Here is a 26,172-nt window from a genome sequence, read left to right on the forward strand (position 1 = left end):
TGATTCTGACCTCGACACCCTTAAACGCGAGTGTAGGGTGGCTGAGAGGAAGTGGAGGGCATCAGGCTCATTCTCAGACAAACTGGTTTGCTGCCTGCTCCAAAAGGCAATATAGACACTCTGTCCTGCCCAAGAAGAGAGCTTACATCCAAGCCTGCGTCTCTCTGGTCTCCAACAACTCGGCCGAAAGTTTCAAAATCTACAAGTAGCTGGCCAATCCTGCTACAGTCTCCACCTCTCCTGTTCACTCCCAGTCTCGTTGCATGGCACTGGCTTCTCACCTCACCACTAAAACTCAGTACATCCTGTCAACCCTCTCGTCTTCCTCTACCACTCCCGACCCTTCTCTAGCAGTCTCCTCCTTCCCAGTGTTCATTCCAGACGATGTTTCTAGACTATTCCAATATATGAAAGTCTTGTCAAAGCAGGTGCTCCCCTGCTCCTCCAGCTCCATCAAGGCCCACATCGACACCCTCACTCCAGCCTTGGTTGATTTCTGCGATCACTCTTGCCACTGGAACCTTCCCTTCCCCCAAAGCACTCCCTTGTGCACCCCCTCCTCAAGAAGCCCTCTGCCGATCCTTCCTCTCTGGCAAGCTACCGCCAGATCTTCACTCCTTTCCTGGCCAAACTCCTTGGACAGCTGGCCATCTCCCAGCTTACTCTCCATATGGAATCCGTTGGTAGTCTCCATGACCAACAGTCTTGCTTTAGCGCAGCCACAAGCACAGAAACTGCTCTCCTGAACACCCGTGAAGACTTGTTCTGTAATCTTAACACTAAACTTGCTTCTGTCCTCATTCTCCATGATGGATCCTCTGCTTTCGATACGGTCAACCACAACATCCTGATCAATCGTCTGTGACAAACCTGAGCATCACAGGTCAGGCCCTAGTCTAGTACACCTCCTTTCTCTCTGATCGACCCTCCCAGGTCCAACTTTGGTTCTCTATATGTAGTGTTCCCCATGGTTCTAACCTCCCACACAGGATCTTCAACCATTACTTGGCACCTCCAGCCCACCTCATCTCTTCCTTCTGTTCAAGCTTTGAGTGTTATGCAGATTACCCTTGGCTCTCCTTCAGGCTTCACTCAGGCTTCTCTGATCTCTCCCTCATATCCGACTGTCTATCTGTGATTCAGGAATGGTTGCCTCCAACAATCTACCTTAATGTCAGTAAGACAGAGATCCTTCTCATTGTGACCCCTGCTCCCTCTTTCAATCTGGCCGCCCGCCCTGGTCCTCTAACCTGCACCTTACTGTGAGGCAAAGGACCTTGGTGACATCTTCAACTCCACCCTCTCCATCGCTCAAGTAACAGTTGCACCACCTTAGAGGTATTCTTTCTCTTCTCACTTTCCCCCCAGAAGCTGTCACCAGAGCCTGGACTACTGCAACAGCCCCTTTCTAAATCTGCCTGCCTCTACTCTTCCCCCTTTGCAACTAATACAGAAAAGGACTGCAAGACTTATCCTTGGCCTCAAGCCCAGGGATCGTACCTCTCCAGCCCTGAAATCTCTCCACTGGCACCCGGTGGGTGCAAGGATCAAGTTCAAGACCCTCTGCATCATCCACAAGACTTTCTGGGGCCGGGGACCACACTACAGCCAACTCTCTTCCTAAGCATCTTCCTTTGCGAGCCCTCCACTCATCCACCACCAACTCTGAGGGTCAGACGCTTCTCAAGGCAGAGTGGGGGGTAGATCTCTGTCCTCAGCTGTGGACTCCTTCTGGAGCAGCCTCCCACAAACTTGAGCAGGACCACCTAAGTTTCCGGAAGCAACTCAAGATCTTTCTCTTCGCTTTCTCCCTCTCCCTCCCCTGCTTATGCTCCTGTCTACTGCGCTAACTGGTTACCTGGCCACCCACTGAACCTCACAAGCATCAGGCTCCTGCACAACCAGTAGCCCCTTGCACTGCCTCCAGGCCTCCCACCCCTTTAGGGACTATCTTTAACCCTAAAGACCCCCCGCCTCACTGCACTTACTTGATCCACCACCCTGGCAGCACTTACAGCGTTTTTCCACTGCACTCACCCCCCGCCCTCCCCTCCCCACACCCCCCGGTAGTTCTCTTCCCTACCCCTCACACTTACATTATCTGAATGACAGTCTAGTGAGATTTTTTTGTCCTCCCTCTGTCTACCCTGCCTTGTTGAGCCTAGAAAAACTCGTGTACAGGCGCATTATAAATGACTTCTCATATCATAACGCCAACTACAAAGTTTCACTTATTTTCCCATTCAGATGAAAAAGTAATGATTGCTTTGACAAAAAAAAAAAAAGGGCAGGCGCACAAACCACTTGCCTATTACAGCGGGTCCCTACATCCAGTAATGGAGGGACATTTTCCATGTGAGCAGGTACTTGCTGCCGCTGCATTCACAACTGAGAAGGCTTCCACAATAACTATGGGGTGCCCCATAAGTTAGTACTTGGAGCATGCATTATTCTCAATACTAGAGAACTTCAGGGTATGAGGTAATATTGACAAACCCAGCAACAGAAGTGGTGAGATGCAGGACAAACTCAGCATAGTCCATTGTAGAAAATAATTAACGCTACTATGTACATGAATGCAAAACGTGCTTAGACAGGCGTGAAGGAAAAAGTATTTGAAGGGGTGGGGGACATTCTTTTCATTGATGGAGCTCTAGCATTGATCAAGATACAGGACAGATGTATTCAGGGTCCGCAGTGGTAGGACACAAACATTGAGTACACAAAAGGAGAAGAGTTGATAGTGTACTCACAGATGCGATTGCCAGACCATTACTATGCGCAAGCAGCAGAATTGGTGGCGTTAGCACTGAACATGTCAGAGGGCTAGGCAGTGAACATCTTTCTGGCTCAGCCTGTGTGACCTCCACGGTGCATTCAGGGCTGGCAAGATGGGAAAGGAGAGGATTCAAAAGAAGTGACTGTACACCAGTCCACCATGCAGGAGTGCTGAGTAAATTAGAAAAGTTAACACTCCGAGTAGAAATGGCTTTAATAAAATGCAAAGCCCACCCAGGAGGGCAAGATATTTAATTGGTTAACGAAAAAGCAGATAGAGCAGTGAAAAAAGCAGCATATTTGCCAGCAGGGACACATGCTGTTCCCTGGCAAAGAGGAAAATGTACCCTGTGAGCAGCACAAACAGTGAGCAAGGAAAAAGATGCATTACCAGAACATTGTAATACAACACCAATCATGCAGATAATTGAGTTGCAGGGAGAAGCATCAGATAAGAAGGAACTGTGGAAAAAGAGGATGTTCTTTATCGCCAACTGATTTGAAATGGCAACATGATAGCACAGGAAAAGTGGTAATGCCAAAGAAATTGTTGAGGGTGGCATTTGATCAGCATCACTACCCTGCCCACGTATCGAAAGAGCATGTGGCTGAGGGGATAAGTGAAGACTGGTTTGTACCAAATTTGTATGAAAAAGTTGCTGAGTTTATAAACTACTGCATGACATGCCAGAAATCTTTACCAGGCCACACATTGAGGGTTGAGAAGGGCAAATTGCCGCAACCGGAGGTACTTGCTTATAGTGGTGTGTTCATGCCGACATTGGCTTGAGGCTGGTCTCTGTGCCCGTAATGACTCCGCTATGCAGCAAATTTTCTTGTGGAGGGTGGTATTCCCAAGGTGGAGGCTCCCAGATGAAATTATTTCCGACAATGGTCAGTATTTTTCTAATGACCCAATTAAGGAAATAACCACACTCCTAGGACTACAGCATACATTATGCTCGGTTTACAATCCACAAGCAAACGATTTGGTTGAGAAAATGAATCGACTGCTTAAAATGCGCTTAGCAAAGCTTAAGAAAAGCTTAAGAAAATGCTTGGAAAATTGTGGGTGCATCGCTTGCCTCTTGCTCCATTTGCTATATGCCTGGAGATCATCATTTGACTCCTCGTGAGATTGTAGGAAGCAAATTTGAGTGGGCACCACAGGGGTATCGAGTCTAGCTGGCGTTATCAGAAGTCTCTAGTATGATAAGTCTTCGTTAGTTAAATCCTCTGTGTAGGAGCTGGCTGAAAAAGGTCTGGAGACACCCAAATCCAAAATTACAGCAAAAAACAAAGATTAGGTAACAACCTAATCATATAGCCGCTCTCTGGAATCCCATGTTGGGTTCTGTATTAGTTGTAATTTCGCTATGCATAGTTCCTTTGACAATTTTTGGAAAAAATACAAAAGTCAGATATATAGTGATTTTTCAATCTTGGTTTATCTATCAAGTAGAAGATTATTATATAGAAAAAAGTGACAAATAGCCACCAATTATGTTCTTCGTGAGGAAGAGATTGCCATAAATCACTCCATCCGTAGACTTATATAGTGCCAATGCATTTCGGAATACAACAAATTCCTTCATCAGGGCAAGTCTAAAACAATAAACACATAACATTCAAATATAATTGTTCCAACCATCCCAAGGTAAATATCCATATAGAATAATTCCCATATTTAGAACAATGTAAGTATACAAATATCAATATGAACAGTCATCATCCAAATAGTTGAAAAAATATGAAGGTAAACACATACCCGACAATGTAATGAGCCGGATCAGAAGGAAGGTCAAAAAAATATAAAACAAGAAACAAATCAGTACAAAGGTAAGTAAAGATCTCCTATAACAAAATGGAGGGAATTGGGTCCATTACCTGATGTAGGTGAGTAATGGCGAAATCTGTGTTTCAGAAACCAAGCTGCTCCACCGTGTACGGCGAGCAGGTGCTGTGAATGGTAAAGCAAATATATATGAAGGTCCTATCCAAAGTGTAGCTAATCACTAATAGAAATAAATAAGCGTGGATTGTAACTCACCGTATGTAGAGAACGAAGCGGAGAAGTTCTCTCTACGTCTGCTCAAAGCAGACTGTCTTCGTTGCATCAGCGCGTTGCCGAGCAACCAAGTTTTATAAGACACGTGATTGAAAGCAAAATGTCTTCTTTGCATCGGTGCGTAGCCGAGCAACTCAGTTGTGTAAGACACGTGATCACGGCTCCATGATTACGAGCCGCGACCCGTGTCCAAGAACCGGTCATTAAACTTAAATATGACCAAAATACCTAATTTGTGGACCTCCTGGGGCAGTAATAATAAAAGTTATCGCCTAAGAATCAAAATAAGAAAATGAGTAGTCTGTCATCCATAGACATAGAAAAAATACTAAGATTGACTGAACCCATTTGGATAAAAGTGATGGCTGTTATATGAACACCTCAAATGAGGCTATATTATTCTGAACGTACCTAAGTAGGAAGAAAGAAGCCTAGGGAGCAACCCTAGCAATGTACCTTATGTTAATAGTATGTGCCTAAATGCCGCTAGTGGTGTCGTCCAGACGGCACCTCGGGTCCTGGGAAAACCCCAGGAGGCGCAGCATGCATGACATTTTTCTAAAAAAACATAGGAAACATCTCTTGTTCATATACATTCGAGTGACCCTCAACATTCAGGTCATATGTATACTGGTGTCAATCCAAACCAAACGATAATATATACAATATAAGAAAAACAAATAGAGAAAACGATTAAAGAAAACAGTGAAAGTTAATCTCCTCATTTAACCCATTGGGCGCCAGGTTTGTCAATCAGTTTGTCAGGTAATGGACCCAATTCCCTCCATTTTGTTATAGGAGATCTTTACTTACCTTTGTACTGATTTGTTTCTTGTTTTATATTTTTTTGACCTTCCTTCTGATCCGGCTCATTACATTGTCGGGTATGTGTTTACCTTCATATTTTTTCAACTATTTGCATGATGACTGTTCATATTGATATTTGTATACTTACGTTGTTCTAAATATGGGAATTATTCTATATGGATATTTACCTTGGGATGGTTGGAACAATTATATTTGAATGTTATGTGTTCATTGTTTTAGACTTGCCCTGATGAAGGAATTTGTTGTATTCCGAAATGCATTGGCACTATATGAGTCTACGGATCGAGTGATTTATGGCAATCTCTTCCTCACAAAGAACATAATTGGTGGCTATTTGTCACTTTTTTCTATATAATAATCTTCTACTTGATAGATAAACCAAGATTGAAAAATCACTATATATTTGACTTTTGTATTTTTTCCAAAAATTGGATCAAAGGAACTATGCATAGCGAAATTACAACTAATACAGAACCCAACATGGGATTCCAGAGAGCGGCTGTATGATTAGGTTGTTACCTAATCTTTGTTTTTTTTTCCTCGTGCGATTGTGCCTATTCTGCCTTTGTGTACAATCTGATGCACAATCATCTTCTAGCGCTCTTGGTGGAGAATTCGATACGTATCTTACAGAATTTACATTAATCCTTTCAATACATATCCTTGCAGATGGGGCCCAAAAATCAAAGAGGACAATCGGGTGATCAGAAAGGACAGTTTCGGCAAGCAGCACTTCTTTACCTGGGAGAGAAGGTATTGGTCATGAATCCTGTTCGCAAGCGGAAGGAAGAGCGCTTCACCGGGCTACATACTATGATATAGTCAACACCCACAGCAGGGAAAATAGAAAAGTGGCAGGATGGGTCCACATCACCGATGTGCGCAAAGACGGGAGCTCTGCCTCCCAAAGCACAACATAATGCAAAGTATATGGGAAGTGTCCTTCTGTTTCTTTTGAGCCATTAGAATTTTTCAAAAACTAGCAAAAGAACATGTTGAGTGTTTTTAAAGAAAATGTTATAACGGACAAGTTTTCATTGTTCTTAACATGCTTTAATCATTTTGTTTTATTTGGTTTTAAGAGAAAAAAGTAGAACACAACTTGAAATGCTCTCTCATCCCGCATGTGATAAGAGCATCCCAACTTGTCCTACGCCAAGCTGTGTCTAATGAGGAGGCAGGACGTCTAACGTACCGGACACTCTGAAAAAAACAGATGTTTATTTCAAGGGACAGAGGTTACAGTTCAATGGGTGGCTAAAGGGGAAACATCTATGCTCACAACTAAGTGAAATTAACAAAATTGGCTGAGAAAGAGCAGATGCGACATCTGGTAATAGAGTACATAACAGAAGATGATGAAAAAGGGGAGCTTGAAAAAAAAAACCATGAGATGAGAAAGGGCAAAGCATTCCCTGGTATCACACAAGACAATTGATGAGAATAAAAAGGGGCAGTGTGGTACGTCGACAAGTGGGAGGGGGGAATAATGCAATGTCATGCTGAAGGGTTGGTGGCCTATGAGTTTAACGTGGCTGCCAGGGTGAAGGGCAGCTGTCGGATAATAGGGGGAAAATATGTACAAGCATTAACTTGGCTACATGAAAAACATCAACCAGTTGACATCAAACGCTCTGCACAATTTCATTTGTGTTTCAGATCAAGTGTGTATTTATATGCCCTCCTAATCATGGTCTGATACATCATGTATGTCTGCATTCTATTTGAAGTCATTCAGTCCTATTCTTTGACCCTGTAGTAATTCAGATTGTTAGGGGATGCACCTTTTGCTCTTAGCCATTCACATTGACATGCTTGAGGGTACAGAGCTCGAAAGCATTTTACGGTGCTCTGTATCAAACTGTAAGCAGCAGGCTCTGTGCCATAGATGCTGATGGAAAATGCATCGCTCATTAGAGCGAAACAGCTCATGTAATAACAGTCATGCTATGACTGGCCCTTCAGCTTGCATGTCCACTTAGGGGCAGTGTCAGGGAGTTTGATAAAGTCTACCTATGGTAGGACAAGAGAAGATTCACTCTTAGATTTGGCCAGAACTACCCAAAAGTTTGGTAGCAATGGCTGAGCAACCATGCTTCATCTAGGAGTAAACCGGGCTGCAGGAAGGCACACAGGACTCAGAGCATACAAGGTGGTTCCAAGAAACACTGACACTAGCAGTTTATATAGAGACATTATATACACACTAAGTTTATGGATGTAATGCAATGCGAGTACTTTTCACAGTAAAATAACAGAATAAAAGGTATCCAATAAATCAAATTGGACTAAAAGGATGCACACGTTAAATCAAAGTAGGATAAAAGCAAAGTTTAAACTCTTAACAGGTAAGCAAACATTTACACCACTCTGGTAACTTAAATTAACTTCTGCTTACCGAGGCTTCAGAAGTCCAACCCTATACTATGTGAGATCAAGGATCATGTGGGGTACACAGTCAAGGGGCGAGGGGAGCGGCACTGGAGGACCAGGGACTTAGGTTGACTAGGAAGGAAGCCAGTGAGTAGTAGGTAGAGCAAAGTCCTATTAAGTCTTCTTGTTTGCAGGCAAGTACAATAGGTTTAGTAAAATAGGTCCAATGGGTTGTTCACCCTGTTAGGTAAGATTATATCAATGATCAATCTTCCTGACCTGTGTCAACCCCACAACACTTTGCTTTGACTAGGTAACTATTTTACCTTGTACCTCGGTGAAGGGGATTCCCCCCCCATCTCACCTAGGATTTTACTCTTTATGGGTGACCTTTTTATGTCTCTCCATAGTGTATGGTTGAAGTTATGGTTTCCTACAACTTTTGGGCTTCGGCTGGGTTGCCCCTTTGGGCTTCCCTGTTAATTTCTCTTTGATGTACTTGGGTAAACTACAGATTTTCATCCCCCCCTTTACATTTTATATAGACTAGTGGGCCATCATGCCCCACCTTATCTGGAGTTTTGGGGGGATAAAATGTATCCCCTTTCTTACTTACCTGATGACATTTTGTTTCAATTGCAAGTTTCCTTGAATGGCTGGTGGCAGTGTAACTACATTTATGACTTTTTAGTCTTCATTACTTGCAGGCTGTTAATTCAGCCTCGGTAATGTAAAAAAGTCATTTTGCTAAAAGGGTGGGCTCCTTTTTCACCAATTCTAGTGTCCTTGCTGTTTGAGGTATTCTCCTGCCCTTCTTGGAAGGAACAACCTCAGTGTCAGTTTTAGCTTTGGCGGGAATCCTGTGGATTCCCTGCCCAGGTTCCCAGGTTCCAGTGTGTCTGGAAAGGCAGGAAGCGAGGGATGAGTCCAAAACTCTGCAGCCCTTTGTCTTCCACCTTGCCTTAAAGGGAACAACTCCGAGGTGGGGCTGGCTGTCCTGATTGGACGGCCAGACCCCCAGACACCTCACCCCCTTGCCGTAAAATGCAGGGAGAGAATGCAGAGTTTGTGCTGTAGTTCCTGATAAAAAAAATCTGAACCTGGAAGCTGCTGACAAGTCTATCACTGCAACTGAAACCAAAGAGGAAGATGAAGAAATGAAAGCCATAGCGATTTCCAGCCACCAGAGAGCCTGCTGTGTATCCAGATCCTGCTGTAACCCTTCCTTCCAATTGACCAGGGATCCCAAAAAGGACGAACCCGACCCAGAGCCTCTTGTGATCCACTTTACTCAAGACCACCTGCATTTTGAGCCATCCCACGTCGTGCAGAGAACTTGTGGGGCTGCAATATTCCAATACTCTGGGACATCGAACCATTGTGCGGTGCAGTCTTCAGAATCGAGCTGAAACTTTGATGCCATCCTGCTGGAACTCTAGGGACACGATTTGAATCCTAAAACTCCCCTCAGAGTGCTGGACCTGGCAAAGGACTAGAATCCATCCAACGATATTCAGTCTTCTGGCTGCTGAAAAGGGCGCCAAACCACCAAGAGCCACATCCAGCCATGAAGAAACTCTTGCCTGGAGCCTTCTCTATTGATCCCTGCTGCAGAATCCCTTCAGTATTCCTGTCTTCAAGACAAAAGAATCGATCGACCAGAAACTGAAGTCTTCCTGCTGCATTCCTTCTGTGCAAAGGTAGTGTGTTGGGAGTATTTACTTACCTTAAAAGTCTGTGTGATTTCTGTAAAGCTTTTGGGGTGTTTTCTGTGATTGGGAGGTGTTAGGGAGAAGTCTCATAAAGGTGCTAAGTCCCTCTACCTTAGAGGCCTTAAGCTCTTTTGCTAAACTTTGGGGCTTTTAACATTTTAATTCTGTTTGTTTTCTGTGTTTATTTCTTTTGGTTATGGAGTTTTGGACAACTACATAGGCATCATCTTCATGTCTTCCACAGCACCCTCAGTGTAGTGACGCAGGGAAGCTTTTTAGACTGTCCCATGGTTTAAATAGCTTCTCTGGGATAAACTACTGTTTCCCAGAAAAAGTAAAGTTAAATTGCCTTTACTAGACTTTTTAAATTCCTAGAACCAGCACGCACTATCTTACAAAACTTTGCCTAACAGAAGGCCACTCATCCAGCTCACCAAGGCTCATCGTTGGACTCCCCCTTAGAGTGTCTTCTCTGAAGTCCCTGGACCCTGAATTCAAAGTGAACTACTTACTTGTTAGAGCAGTCTTCCACAGGTACTCTGCCTCTTGCTTGCAACAGAAGCCTATCTCACTCTGCCTACAGCAGGCACCTAGAACCCCAGGGCCCCTCTTCTGCCTCATAACTCATGCAAAATACTAGGGAAGGACTGGATAAGAAATGGATTTGGTCTTGAAAAGTACTTACTTGTGAATGTGTTAGTTGGTAACTAACTCGCATAACGAGCAGTTACAAACGCTCTTACTTACCTTGAGTGTGTGTTGTGCCATTCTGAAAAGAATATGTAAAGTTACTATGCTCACCTGTGAATTGGTTATCTTTTTCCCAATAGTAATGTGGTTGGCTCCACCAACTATTTCAGAAAATAGGTGCACAAGTTCCCTTGCTTACCCTAACTTGATCTGCCTGGAGCAATCCTAAATTAGTGTAAGAGTTCTTGCTTATATTAGACTGTTCCACTGAGTTGAATAGTAACAAAAAGATCTTACTCATCTGGTATAACTTATCCTCACAGTAGTTATAGGTATATACTGTTGCTTGAATCTGTGTTCCACTATTCAGAAAAGTATCCTGGTAACTGGGTTGGTGGACTATGGGATTTCTTTGCTCAGTAGCATTGCAAAACTGACAGGGTCTACTGCCCTTGTATGACAGAAAGTAATCTAAAATTAACTAATGGTTTTTAATCCCCCTGAATAGGTGTGCCCTATACTAATGTGTTCGGTAAGGTTTGACTCCCAGAGAAATGCTGTCAGTTTTTTAAATAAGGCCTATACTGTTGACGGTGTACTTCAAAGCATAGTGCTGTGTTTTTATAGTGTTTATATGATCTGTGATGGTACTCCTCTCCCCCCAAGATTCTATTTGGACATACTTGTATTTAAATAAACCCTTTATATGTACAATACATCAGAGTTTTTGGACCATATGTGTACTACAATTTCTTTGTAACGATTCTACAGCCCTCCTTCCTAAAATAATCCTGGCTGCTCTTTCTACGCTACCATATACTCCGGTGGTACAGCTTTATACTAAGAGTAGAGTCTTGTACGGTCTCATTTGAATGGTTTTGCTAAGCCCTTAGTTGGACTTCAGAAAAACTGTCCTACACACCCCAAGGGGACCTAGTGTGCCCTGAAGAGGGGTGCAAGTAACAACCTAACTGCAGCCCTGCTGGTGCACTAAAATCACAGCAAGACCAAGGCTTAACAGTACCTTTTCAGTGGAAAATTCACTGCAGCACATCTGGCCACTAGGGGAGGAGACTTGTCCCCGGTTCGGGTTTCTCGGCCTGGAAGACTGAAGGTCATTTGGAGGGAGCAGTCTGATGCACTCTAGCTGTGGGATGCCCTGCAGTGGATTTCTGCAGCACTGGCTTGTTGGAACCTTTCACAGGCTCTGGATACAGATCAGTTATTGTGCAGTCGAGTTTGCGCCCTTTCTTGGTCCTCGTCTCGTTTGAGGGGCTTTCAGGAACGGGATCCAGTCACTGTAGGTGCAGAAGGGTGCCTACCAAATGACAGACTAAACCGACCTTCGGTGGATATTGCATAGCAAACTGGCACATTACCCTGGGTATTCGTGAGTTGCAGGCCGTGGAGGTCGCAGCTCTTCGAGGGATGGCTCAAATTGAAGCTGGACTTGGGACTGGTTGATCCCACCAGTCCAGGGTAGGAAGTAGTCATTTTCCGGTCTTCCCTGTTGCTCAGAAGTTGATGTCTGGACACAGCGGTTACTCAGCTGGCACTGGAAGTGTTTGCAGGCGTTGGTAGACTCTGGGGTTGAGTTCTAAGACCCTCACCTATGTTGAAGAACTGACAAAGCCCACCAATCAACACCATAACCCTCTCATACACGTCTGGAAGGTCGGCTGTCCAGGGGACAGCAGCCTCACAGTTGAACTGGTTCCAAGCAGGCACACTGTAGAACAAAGACCAGGGGAGTTTTGGTCCCCCTCACTTCCTATCCTTGAAGGCACATAGAGCCTTGGCATGCTTTCCAAGGGAAACCCACCAAAGACTGCATTCTCATGAAGACCCTCCCACCCCCACCCAGCTATGTAGAAGGCGGCCTAACAAAGGAAGACACCTAGAGAAGGGGAGAACAAAGTATAGCCACCATTTTAGAGGAATTGTATCCCCGTTGCAGCTGCAAAGACAGCCTGAAACAAAAGTTCACACAGGTTGGTAGAAAAATAGCTGCCACTAGCCACTCATAACTTGTCACTGTAACTAGAAAGTTACAGGATAAGTGGAAAAAGATACCTTGTGTCCCCTCAGCAATACACATAAGATGGGGTGTGCGATTCCAAAAGATAGAGGTCAGGTAGGCTGAAAATGACCCCCTGCCCGGATACCAAATGTTTTCACAGAAATGTAAAAAGGAAAACTCAAGGAGTTTCCCAGCAACACTGCACATAAAATGCTGTGTGCTGCAATAAGAAATTACAGATGCCATAAAGTTAGAGGAAAGCATAATTCCAAAAGAGTATCCAAAAGCTTATCAAACAGAGGAAAAGTGCGTGGGAAAAGGGTCCCATTCACTCAGCGGAGTCAGAATAAAAACAAGAATCCAGCTAGAAGTGCTGGGGACTCAGAGGTGGAGAGAATTTCACATAAAAAGGAATTCTACTCTAATAAGCAGACACAAGTTGAAGAATGTACAATGCAATGAAAAACTGAAACGGCCAGAACTAAAGCTTTGCTAATGCTTGTTATTGCCATTTGCAGCATTCCAACTACACTGCAAGGAGGGTTAATTCATGACAGACAATGCCACCATGAACCATTTTTCGACTCAGACTACTGAAACAGAAGGAAAAAGGTGGAATACACATCTTACTTAGGGTAGAAATTGCAAGCCTTCTGAAATTAATGTCACAAAAACAGTAATTTAACATGTTCTCATCATGCTTAATAAGAAATCATGTTTGCGAGAAAGACCACAAAAAGCGGTTTGTGGCAATTGCAGAGGTTTAGTAGTAAGTGAGCATTACTGCTCTAATGGTAATAATAACAGGAAGCCTCACCTGGATTCCTCTTAAAGACGATGCTCCCATGTAGAGGAAAACTCCATAGAGCACAGGCATTGGAATAAACTGAGAACACAAGATTGAAGTACACATTAAAAAACAGATAAATGCATATACAACACATGGACATTCACAGAGCTTAAGAACAGGTTTTTTGGAATTCCTATTCCCACCACCAAAACCTATTGATTGGTTTACTGGTGTGTGGAAGAGTAGTAAACTGTCCAACCTTTGTCAGAATAACATACAGGAAAATCTAACAGAAGCACACTTCACTGGAATAGATGTGTGACTGACTACATGTTAATACACTGTTCAGCAAAAAAAAAGCCCAAATAACACCTTCTGAAGCCTTTAAAGTTTTGCATAAATACACTACAAAAGATGCCAAGAAGGTAGTGGATAACTTTCACACACTGGTACATTTTCAATGAAAAACAGAAGAGTAAATCTTTAGAAGAGATGATTATACAATGTGCTATTCTTGAAGTTTGAGACCATAGTAAAAACAGGACAGTTCCCCTCTTCAGGTTGGGAGCGTGGACAGAGCGACAAGATGCAATTCTCTGGAAGGGGTACTTGACTGGCCTAAAAGGTACATTTAGTTTGCACACATCTCTAGAAAATACAAGACTGATATACAGAAAGATATATACTTTAATAAAGCCACACTATCAGTTCAAATAAGTACTCCAATAATAGATTATTTGTAGTATTATGGTTAAATAAACCTTTTGACATATACATGTACATCCAACAAGAAAGAAAAAATAGCAACTTACTGAAATGCACACTCCATTTTACAAAGCTAGTTTTTCATGTTTAAAAACATTGTTAAAATCCATTTCATTCAACAACCTAATTTCAAAGCCCAACCTTAGTCTATTATGCTTTAATGTACATTTAATAACCTAAATTAATTCTAAAGATACAATTTAATTTTCATATAATACCCATCTCCTACATATGTTATTCTTAATAAGAGTGATTGTAATTTTCTGCCAATTTTTAAAAAAATGTGCAACCACATTGTATAATGTAATACAGTAAGATTACCTGAAAATGATAGAACATGATTGATCTGTGTGATAGTTGTCTATTTTATATCTTAAGTTATTAAAACCTTGAGTATACATGGTTCAAATTCCTAAAGTTAGTCAGGAGATGTCTTGTGGTTTCTATCGTGCCACAAAGTCTGCAGACGCTCATTATAAGGGACTCTGTACCAAGCCCCAATTGTAGAAAACGAAGGGAGGAGATCCAACCTAAGCAGCATTATACATCTTTTTACTTTGCTATTATAGTGATTAAGATATTTCCAAGGAGAACTGACCTGGAAGCTCTGACAAGTATATAGCTCATATTTCTTAGATTTGCCAAGTGATGTTGCATTGGCATTTCTATCCCATATATTGGTAAGTGTCTATTTGTTTTTCCATAATAACTCGAATTTGTCTGCATCAATTTCAAAGCAAATATCTTCCAGAAAAAGGGCAGTCTCCTTTTTACATTTGTTTAAATGGGGCCACAGTATCATTAGCACTCAGCAAAAGCCTACAAATCCCAGGCATGCGCAAATCGAACACTCCCATCACTATTTTCTTCAAGGTTATGAGTGAGGTTCGAGCGAGTTCACAGTAAATCCCCACAACAGGGGCACATTTAGGGAGCCCCAATTCTCTCCTCCACAATGTGGCTTCCAACTTCCTTCCATTGCGTTTCTTGCAAAGTAAATCTCTAATCCATAGCACAAGCTCAGAATCAAACACGTTTTTCCCCAGCCCCACGAGGCCTTCAACCGAATAACCACCTTTATATTTTATCAAATTTAGGATTGCTAGAAATCTCCTTTCAATTTTTTGGGGTTACATGCGCTTCAACTTACCTCATTTATAGTATCAGATATAACCCAGATGCACACAAGAGCGAACCACTTATTTTTTTCATTAGCCATTTTCCACACATTTTTTTCAGCTTTCTTACTTTATCAAAATACAAAATAATGCTAATTTGCTCATGTATTATCAGACTGCTTTCACTAGAATATTGGCATAAAACATCCATGCTTCTCTGTAGGCCAATCTGTGTATGGTCCAGTAATGAGGTGTTGTCCGCATATGGTAACCAAACTATGCTTTGATCACCTATTTTGGGTGGGAAAAGATTGTAGTTGTCCAGTGTTGATCCCATTTCAGATGTATATAGATTATACAAGGTGTGAGCAAGGGGGCATCCTTGTTTTAATCCAGAGTGTGTGCCTATTAACCCACTCAGGGTGCCACCCTGATCTAATCAGACCTGTACTACAGTGTTTGCATAAAGTTCTCACAATAGGACTTACATTTCACATTTCTAATTTACACCATAGTATATCTCTATTGTGTCAAATGCTCCTCTAAAGTCTATGAAACATGAAGTGCCCCCCCTCTTTCAGCTCCATCTTTTTCCATACAAGATAATGTCCACAGATTCGATGAAGTACCCATTGCGTGACTGAATTGTGATTGGAATAATAGAAAATCTTTTGTCCAGACAGACGTTCAGTTCTTGAAGCAACAATTTTACAAATAGCTTGGAGCTCACATCTGACATTGCTAACAACCTATAATTCGTGGGGTTATACCTAGCTCCCTTTTTAAACAAGAGGCTTTCCAACTGGTGGGAATTATGCCAGAAACCAAGGTGGCCATGTAGATTATGAGCAGAGTCCTGGCCCAATACACCGGGTCTTTCGTGTATATTAAATTAGATACACCATCGGGTCCAGGTGCACTCGAAGCTTTTATACTGCTTATTTTTTTTCCTTCTCATCAACATCTAGTGATAGGTAATTAAGGTAAGAAACTTTGTACGCTCGTGCAGTACTAATGCAACTACTCTTCAAAGTACAATATGCAGATCCCATCTACTTTACAATATGCAATTAATTTACTTTTTAACCATTCCACCACCAGAAATATATTTGTGAAATAAGGCCCAAAACACTGGGCATCCGCCTTTGTTACCATATGTCGCATTAGAGAATTGTTTTTGTAAACATTGAAGCCTTATGCCTTTTCACAAGGTTTTTATAACTAGTTCTCAGGTTAGCTTCCTTTGTCGAAACACTGGCTCTATTCCCCACCTTGTCTTTAAGCCCTCTTATCTCTCTATACAGAATGTGCTGCTCTTTAGCTACAATTCCATCATAAATTGTATTTAAACCTATACTCAAATTATTGCTTTGTTCATTTTGGACATATTGCCTTGAACGATTAGCTATTTGTTCATACTCTTTAGCGCTAGACACCATTCACGCAGTTGTCACTAAATAGCTCACCAAATATAGAGCTATACCCATTTATGTTTTTGGGCGTCCAATGTATTCTATTATCAGTATTATTTATCCTAATTCTGCCAATCATTTACTTTTCTTCTAAGGCACAGATTAGATGGAATTTTTTTACATGATTGCTAGCGGATGTTAGAATGATTTCAAAATTACCCATATCATTCAACAGCAATTGCGGGAATAGGCTATCTATCCAAGATCCCTTTTCACCGCCAGTCCATGTGAATGGTGTGATGCAGAGGGAACATATATCCATATACAATTGGCATAGTCGAAATTCCAGGTCTTTACATTTTGCTCTGTATGTTGTTTACTAGTGGCCCCTAGTTGATTGGCAAACCGTAATAAGTGGTCTGCCTGTTCTTTAAGAGATTTATCTAAACGTTGGAAATTAAGATTACCCAATATCAAATGGAGCATCAGAATGCATCCCCAAACAATCATCCAGGATTATTTCGAGATGACCTATAATCTTTGTTTCACTATTAGCTGGATGATTGTATACGTTTATAATAAGTAACCTCTACTTCCTATTAAACAATTCCACCTCCACAGCTGCTGCCACTATAAATGGGCAATTATCTGGAATCTGATACTTCAATAGGGTCAAATGATTTTTTGCACGCACTATTAAACCTTGTGATGGTCTACCTCTCCCTTTCCTGGTAGCCCTCCTCTGGACAATACAATACCCATCCAACAAAAAAACGACTCATTAGACATGTTCCCTGTAATGCAAAGACATCAGCTTACAGCAGAAAGGACAAACCAGTAGCATTAGACACAAACGAATGATCGCCCCTAGTATTCCATGTCAGGAAGAGGCATCTATCATCATAATGATGATTGGGCTGTTAATGTCATCACAATTCCCATCAAATTGGCTCCTTCCCTCATTAAATGTTACATTTTGATTTAGTAGCAAATTCATTTCAAAGGGCTGGCAATATCCAGCCCCAAATCCTTATTCCCACATTTCCCCCCTATTAGTCTCATTACTTGTTGTTTGTGACCCAGGGGCATCTTAGGAGATCATAGTTAATTTCTGAGAACTTATTTGTATAACCCATAACCACTTCAGTAATGATGGGAGAGACTAAATAGTTGCCCAATTTGGTTCCAATGCTGTAAATGGTAGCTCTACTAATGCTATATCCTTTGGAGATCTAACTTTTAGATCAGTTATTTGATGCAAGAGTTCCAATATATTATTTCTATTCAGCAGGAACGGGCTACACAAAGGCATTTTTTTCAACAATCTTTATAGTTTTCATACTTAATGCTGTATGTTGCAATACATCTTTCAACAATCGCTCCTTATTAAATATGCCATCCATCGATGTGATCTCAGAAGTTGACAATGGTGCATCTTCCCAGTTTTCATATGATGTAACCCTCTCATTATCAGGGAACCGTGCCTCTTCTATGTTTTCATACCTCTCATCCTTTACGGGCTCCCAATTTCTTAAAGATGATCGTGCGATTGGGCAAAAGTAACCATGTTCTTGTTCTTTGTTTTCCCAGTTTTTTCTAATTACCCAACAGCCCAATTATCCCTGATCACAGGCTTGCACACCCTGATATACAGAAAGATATATAAACTAATAAAGTTGCACTATCAGTTCAAATAAGTACTCAAATAATACACAGTATGGAAAAGATATTCATCAAATAAAAAAAAAAATAAATAAAAAAAACAAACGTCTATACAAGGACTCTAACCCTACTGTCTTTATGTGGACTCTTTACTGTCTTTATGTGGACTCTTTACTGGAGATGAGCATCCAACATAAAACATGGGGCTGTGGGAATCCAGGGAACCATGAAACCTAACAAGCAGCTAAGTACCCTTTGGGCCTGTACAATTATTTACTGTGTCCTAAAGACACAAACCAACAGTGGTACTTGTAGAAGATCCTAGACCTGATGATCAGCACCTGACATCTGGTGAAGTGTGGAATGAAAAAAAAAAGTGCAGACAATTTTACCAGCACGAAGAAAGTTAAAAATCCCTAAGGTATATAACAATTCACAATCATTTGGAGCCTCCTATGGCATAATGTTAAAATTAATGGCATATGCATACCTGATAAAACATCAAAGCCTTGTGAGGTATGAAACTACAAACCCAAATACTTTTAAAGAATTGGTCTAACGTTTTAGAAATCATAATGTTTTAGAAATCATAATCTTGTTCCTACAATTCGGGGGAAAAAAATAGACCGTGGTTACTAACTTTAGTGACATTGTTACAAATGCAGTCCGATTGCAGAAATGTAGAACAGGTCTTTAAAAATCAGGAGTTAAGTTCTAAAAATAATAAGTATTGGTAAGGAGCACACTGGACCCCTTCTAGAGGGCACAGGAAAAATGTCCAAAAGCAAGCAGGTACCCCATGGTCGTTTCTGCAGCGTTCTAAAGCAGGATGCAAGATCTATGGGACTGGGAAGTCAAAGGGTCATCTGCTTTAATGGAGGTACACCACATCTACCCCAAAGGTGCAGATTCTGCAACACGCCACAGGAGACTTAAGTGAGTTTTCTTAAAGTCCTACTGGCAGGGGGACTTTAGTAAGCTATCCCAGTAGTATGTAGATCCCCAATTCTTAGTAACAGTCTGTACTAGCTCAGGACCTTGGTAGCGTGGCAGAGCAGTCAGGCTCATCTTAAGAGGAAGATGTGAGCTGTAGGCAAGTACACTGAATCTTAGCTAGACGGGCACAACAAAGAAGCACTTACACTTATAATTATACAAAAAGTATGCATTTATTATATTTACACCAGAATCATTTTAAACACTTCAGACGTTTATGCTCGAACACTTAGGAATACTTGATAATACACTTCAAAGGGCACTTGCACTTTTGTGGTGGCTCGCGGTTACGTTTGTAGCAACGTTAGAAAGGAATAAAAACAATGTTCTTGTATTATCGGTTATTGTGCACTCATGTTGTTTTCAACGGCTTATACAGTAATACATTTACTCTGCAAACACATAGTAAAGTCATTTAAAGGGAGGAAAATGGTTACTGTAGCATGAGCTTAGTTCAAGCTTCTAGAGACTGTTTCTTTCGACCAGCAAGTTAAGTCCAAAAACGCAACCCTAGCTAAAGGCAGTTTGGAGTGGGCTTGAAGTCTTGACAATCAGCAAATTACGAAGAGTTCCTGTGGATTTCTTCCAGTGCCTAGAGTTATTGAAGCAGCACGTTAACTAACAAAGGAGACCTTAAAATCGGACTCGAGAAGGGGGCACAAGCAGCCGATTGGGTCAGAGGTAAGATGGGGTTGCCCTGGACACCTCTACATGCACTAAACGCTCTGGAGCGACTTCTTGGAATCAGGTAAGCAATACCTTTTTCTCCACTGTACCTTATGTTAGAAGAAAATGTTTGTGCTGGATTCTCCGCGATGTTGCAGCTCTGTACCCGGCCTCCAGATTCTTTCATCTGATGACTGAAGGCAGGACAATGGACAGGATCTCTCAGAAGTAGTCTCAAGTGAGGCGCTGGGGAACGATTTTCAGAAACTTCTTGGTCCACTCTACGGTTTTGGCGCCATTTCTGCAGCATCAACAAAGGACAGGGATCGCGTTGTCAATCTTCTTCGCTTCCTGCAGTCCTACAGTATGGTGAGGGGGATTCTAGGAGAGTTGGATCGGATCTCTGTAGTGTCCATACGGGTTCAAAGATTTGGATGGATTCAGTCTTTCCACGATCATGCACTCGAAATGGGCAGCAGGTCTCCTAGTATTGGGGTTCCACAGCTCTGGAAACGACTCGGACCTCGGGAGATGGCTCGTTTAAAAGTTTGCCTTGGGACTGGTTGGTCCCACTAGCCAAAGGGAAGGAGCCGTCTTCTTCTGAGCTCCTCTGTCGAACAGGGTCAGGACTGCAGTAGTTGCTTTACAGTGTTGCAAAGGGTCTGCAGGCGTCTCTGGTAGTCTTCTCCGGTTACTCCAGCTTCCAGTGGTCAACTTGCATTTCATTCTAGAAGTTTCACCTTTTATACAGTTCCAGCACACTCCTCTAATCTCTCTCAGCATTTTACATAAAGGGGTGTTTGGCTGTCCAATCCGGACAGCCAAGCCCCCTTTGGAGCTGGACCTATTCAGGCACTCTGGCAGACAAATGACAGAAGGGGTGGAACCCCAACCCACACCTCCCACGTCCTGACTGCGCAGAAACTCTGGAGCCTAGGCAGGGATACCTACGGGTTCCCGCCAAAGGCAAAACACATACTGATATCCCCCTCCCAGAATGGTAGAAGGGTTAAGAACAACCACGCTAGTAATGGCGTAAAAAGAAGGGAGGCCGCAAGTTGGTACTTGGGTGCCCCTTTTGTGCACTACCGAGGCTATAGATATAGCCTTTGGTATAAAAAAAATCCACAATAGTTGGTAGAAAATATCCACTGCCGCCAGCCATAACTAGGTGATCGCCTATTTGACTAAATATTCACAGGAGCTGAGAGAACGGGGATACTTGGTATCCCTTTGGCACGCCACTTAAAGGTGGTGTGTGCCAATCTCTCAGACTATGGCGTGTTGGGCGAGATACTAAGTATCAGAACTGTAGTTACTTGAGGATATAGAAAGAGTCTAAAGGAGAACCCCAAGTGTCCCCAGCAACACTGCCCATAAGGAGCGGTGTACTGCAGTAGTAAAAACACAGATGCCTTTAAGAGCTATGGAGCAGACAGACTCCATAGTACAGGTTGGATAGAGAATGGGAAAAGGCTCCACTCAGTCAGGATTGAAAGAAAAGTCCAGAAGTCCAGCAAAACACGCCGATGGTCTCACTGGGAGAGGGTATGAAGCATAAAAATGATACATCTCCATAACAGACCCCAAAGAAGTGTTCTAGAGGTTGGAAGATAGACCCAGAGCCACAGAGAAAGTAGCAGCAGAACAATTGGTCCCCAACAGTAATCTGTGGGAACTGTGGAAAAACATCCCTCTAAGACGTCTCTTACCCCGGAGCAGAGGGACATACAAGGGTGAGTATCTCGAATAAATCAACCACCTCTGGACTCAAAAGATAGATACTCGCGCCAGTAGTTTCAGCAAAAACTGCTTCAGCAGCATGAAACAACCTGGTGAGTAAACTGCTATTTTCCACAGGTGTGCATGTCAGGATTCTGCTGGCAGGGACTTCCACCCTTAGCCAATGACAATACCAGTGACCCACAAAAGAAACAAAGGCTCTTCTCAGGACCTCAACCCTGCATCTGAGAGTTTGGCGAGAAGAACCCTAGCAAGACATTGGAACCCAAGAAAATGTTCCACCAGCTCGACAAACAAAAGGCAACAGCAGCACAGCAACAAATGTTCCCATGATGGGGACAGCAGTTGGCGGAACCCTCTGACCTCCCAAGCTGGAGGTATGATGTAGTCCAAGCACCCCTCGGGACACCAGCAGCGACCCATATCCAAGCAGAGGATCCCGGCCGTAAACTGCGGGATGCAGCTGTAATTGTCCAAGAAAACTGTTCGAGTGGAGGGCTCGCTACTGTAGATGTGGGGCATCACTGGGAGTTTTTGGGAAGCCTGTAATGGACCTCTATTGTCAAGAACTGCAAACTGGGATATGGCCAAGGCACTGCACTTTGCAAGTATTGAAAATTGAGAGTTTGAAAAATGGCAAAATCAGCAAGATGTGTGTCAAAGCTCCATTATCAGGTCGGCAGACCTGCCAGCTCCAAGTTACAGGAACAAGAAAGAGGGCAGCAGCAGCAAAACAGCCTATATACCTTTGCACAAAGGGGCTGGGGCAAAGGTTCCGATGACCAACCATGCTGGTTGTCAGTAGGACTGCCACATACGCTTCACCACCTCCACAGGAAGAGAGGGATAGTTCAGGGACCTATACTTTCCCTAAACTAGTTAGGACCAATATATAGGCTGCCATTTTGAGCTCGCAAAGAGACCTTGTTACAACAGCCATTTTAAATCCACCTTGTGGTCACCCTGAACAAAAGGAAGCCCTGAAACACAAAATAGACAAAAGCAGGTTTGTTTTAAAACAGGAAAAACATTGGTACCCCAATAGCTACTGTAAGGCAAGAGCCCCTCACAATCGGACAATGAAAAACACTCCCAAGGAAAAGGTCTTGGGCATGTCTTTGCAAGGAAAACAAATGTATTTTGTATACAAAAAAGGAGAAAAGATGACAGAAGGTCCCGCAGACCCAAACTGCCATGGAGCGCTGTTAGTTCAACGCAGACGTGGGTTTATAAAAGGACATTGGGCCTCATTACGAGTTGGCCGGTATAAATTGCAAATTACCGGCATGCTGGTGCAACCGTGTCCTTGTTGCACTGCTGCCGGAATCAACTGTTGATTCAGAGTCAGCATGCATGCGCATACCGACATACCAGTAACGGCTGCACCGACATGCCAGTAAGGCCCTCCAAACCCCCGATAGCATGGATGATGCCGCAGACACTGGTACCGGCATTCTAGATGCTGTACAAAACGGTACTGTACATACTGCTGGAATGGGAAATGATCCGGCGGCCATCTTGAAAAACACAATCAGTTGCAATTCTTTGTGTCTTTGCGTACAGGACCTGCATTTGCAAACTGTGTACCCTGCCAGCAAGGAGATGTCTCAGGCTACCCGTAAAGGCACACCTCAGCTTCGTATGCCCCATTTTAGCGATGAGCTAAACATGCTTTCCGACACCCTGGTCGAGTATGCGGATGTCGTGTTCTGTCCAGACCTGCGCCGTGTCGCCCAAATAAGGAAGAAAAACATCTGGGAGGAGGTGGCCCAGAATGTCTTCGCAGTGGGGAATACCCCATGCAGTGTGAAAAACTGCAGAAAACGGTGGGACGATCTGCGGCTGTGTGTACGCAACATCTTGTCCGCAAATCGCAGCCAGGCCCAGGCAACAGGTGGTGGAGCAACATCACCCATAAAGCTTGTACGTGGGAGTAAACCTGCAGCTCTGCAATTGACATGGAGGCCATAGAGGGAGTCAGGCTCTCGGAGATGGGAGTCCCATTACCGGACAATGACGGTCAGTGACCCTTTGCATAATACAAAAGTCACCACACACACCCAATACCTCCAGTATAATGGTGGAATCCAATTGGCAAGGAGATGAGAGCAAATACATGGCCCATCACCTCCCACCTAAAATCAGCCCTAACACAAACGCTATATTGCTGTCACGAAAACACTACAAACCCCACTGACACAAACCACATGAGCCCACAATTGCAAACACAAGCAACATATGCATGCACGCACACACACACATCACAGTCGAGATGCAGGCTTCACCACTGGGCCATCTCAATGTATGGTGCACACATCACAACCGATTGCACACTTGAGACAACCAAACAGCACATTGCACACAGCCCCTGAGGAATGGCTACAGCACGCAAGCCACGACACACCTGTAGGCCACCAGAAGGATGCCCAAACAATACACATTTCCCCCCACCCCCGACATGACAATGTACAACTCAAAATGTACTAACATCGATGCATGTAGGATGTACGTTCACACATGACTGATTCCCTGCCTCTCCACCCCCCACAGGCACAGAATCAGACAGCGATGCGGAACACACCTCAACTACCAAAAAACACCTGCATTTATGAGCAGAGGGGACGATGATGCCACCAGGCCGTCGACGTCAAGGGCTTGCCCAAGGAAAACCACTGCTCCCAAACATCAGCGCACCAGCCAACAGGGTGCACAGGCCAGAGGCCAAGAGGAGCAGCTAGCTCCGACACATAGTCAGGGTCCCCAGCCCAGACACATTGGTGCCATTAAGGCACGCATGCCAAAAGACACACGGGCTCCAAAGGTCATAGCCAAGAATACTCCAGCCCCCAAGCAGACACCTCATGTGGAGGAAGATGCATCACCAGCGGCCAGTGATGTCAAGGGGCCGCAGTCAACAGCCACAAGGGACAGGTGTGAGCCGGCACAATCTGCTCCACATAGCGCGGAGGACTAAGAACAGGATGAGGCGGACACAGCAGGCTACTGCACGTCGGAGGACATGAAACACACCCACCATGCTTTACACACCACAGTACTCTATGGGACATGGATCTGGTGGACGCAGTTCGGAGGTGAGGACCATAAATTAGAGCAGCCTTGGAAGAAGTTACCAACCACCTCCCATGCAACAACCAGCTGCGGAAAACATACGGGACTTGGAGGGGCAGTTAGCCCGCATGGAGGAGCGGCAGCATGCCATACAGGATATGGTTAGACAATACATAGCGGAAGGTGAAGCCACACGCAAGGCCATGGAGGATAACACCAGGACAATTAGCCGTGCCGTCTGCCGTGTGGCCTGGAGCGTTCATGAGGGCATGGCAGAAATGACCGAGGCGGTCACACAGTTGGTGGCCCGCATTGGCCCAGCATCGCGCTGCAGAGTGCGACCCACAACCCTCCCGGCCTGCCTCGACCAGCTCAACACCGGAAAGTTCTACTCCGACCAGCCCGGTGCGCAGGCCAATGCGCAGTCTGCGCCGGCCAGCTGAACAACCCCCTCCACCCAAAAGAGGGTGTCAGTAGCCTGATAGTTTAACTTAAAATGGGTGCAGGGGGTTGGGAGGTGTGGGGGGTGGGAATGTTGGGGGGGAAGGTGGGTGGCGGCATGTTGGGGGAGTAGGATGGGGGCTGAGGCGCGTGGGTGCGTGAGGTGGGGTAGTTTGTTGCATATCGAGGAGTTCCCGTTCACTGTACATAGTTCTGAATCATTCAAAACACCTGGTGTGCATTGCTTATTGAGTGTGTGTCAATTTATTTCTTAACAGTGCCCAGTGTCCCCCATTCAAAGTGCCTTGTGTAACCCAGTCCATCAACGTAATGTGCAATCAAAGTTTGGCGTACTACACGTCCTTCATTCATATTGTGCCGTGGTCAACATGCATCTTCCACACCACCATCCTCTTGTTCTGGTGGAATCTGGTCCATGGCAGGGGTACGTTGCGCTGGATGCACATGTGTAGCATGCCACATGTCAACACTATCTTGCCCACCTTCTCAGGCTTGTATAGGAGTGCCCCTCCCGATCTACTGAGGCAGCGTAAACGGGCCTTCAACAGGCCAAAAGTCTGCTCAATCGTGACACGAGTGCGTGCAGGTGCACAGTTGTAGTCCTCTTCATGTATGTTGATTGGTTGCCTGATAGGAGCCAGGAGCCATGGCTTCAAGGGATACCCGGCATCACCTACACAGGATCAATGGAAAGTATTTGTGAACATTGTTGTCATTCCTTGTGTGCAATGCCTGTATGGTCACATGCCACAGATTCATCATCACAGCACTTGACATTTCCTCATTGTGAGACCCAGGTAAGTGCACTTAGGGATGACCCATGCTTGGGGGGGGGGGGGTATGTGTGCCATTCACGTCTAAGGGAGCTTTCCATCAAGTGAGGCACTCACACAACTGAGTTGATAATGACCATCATTTGCTGACGTCTGATGGGTGCAATGCATTTCAAATTTGTACTATACATGTGGAATGCATCATGACATGTTTGCCTGATGTGCCTCATGATATACTGTGGCTTGA

General features: G+C 43.8%; 1 protein-coding gene across 5 annotated transcripts in view; it reads right to left on the minus strand.

The window, feature by feature from the left end:
* The window catches only part of SLC4A7 (solute carrier family 4 member 7), a 1,353,206-nt gene that overhangs the window by 279,710 nt on the left and 1,047,324 nt on the right, over window positions 1-26,172 (minus strand). For all 5 annotated transcript variants that reach the window (XM_069648779.1, XM_069648778.1, XM_069648775.1 and 2 more), the window contains one exon: window positions 13,287-13,355. In XM_069648779.1, the coding sequence (XP_069504880.1) occupies window positions 13,287-13,355 (69 nt within the window). The remainder of the gene's footprint in view (window positions 1-13,286; window positions 13,356-26,172) is intronic.

This window comes from Ambystoma mexicanum, chromosome 2q, assembly GCF_040938575.1.
Source record: "Ambystoma mexicanum isolate Mex_15411 chromosome 2q, UKY_AmexF1_1, whole genome shotgun sequence".
NCBI classification, from domain to species: domain Eukaryota; kingdom Metazoa; phylum Chordata; class Amphibia; order Caudata; family Ambystomatidae; genus Ambystoma; species Ambystoma mexicanum.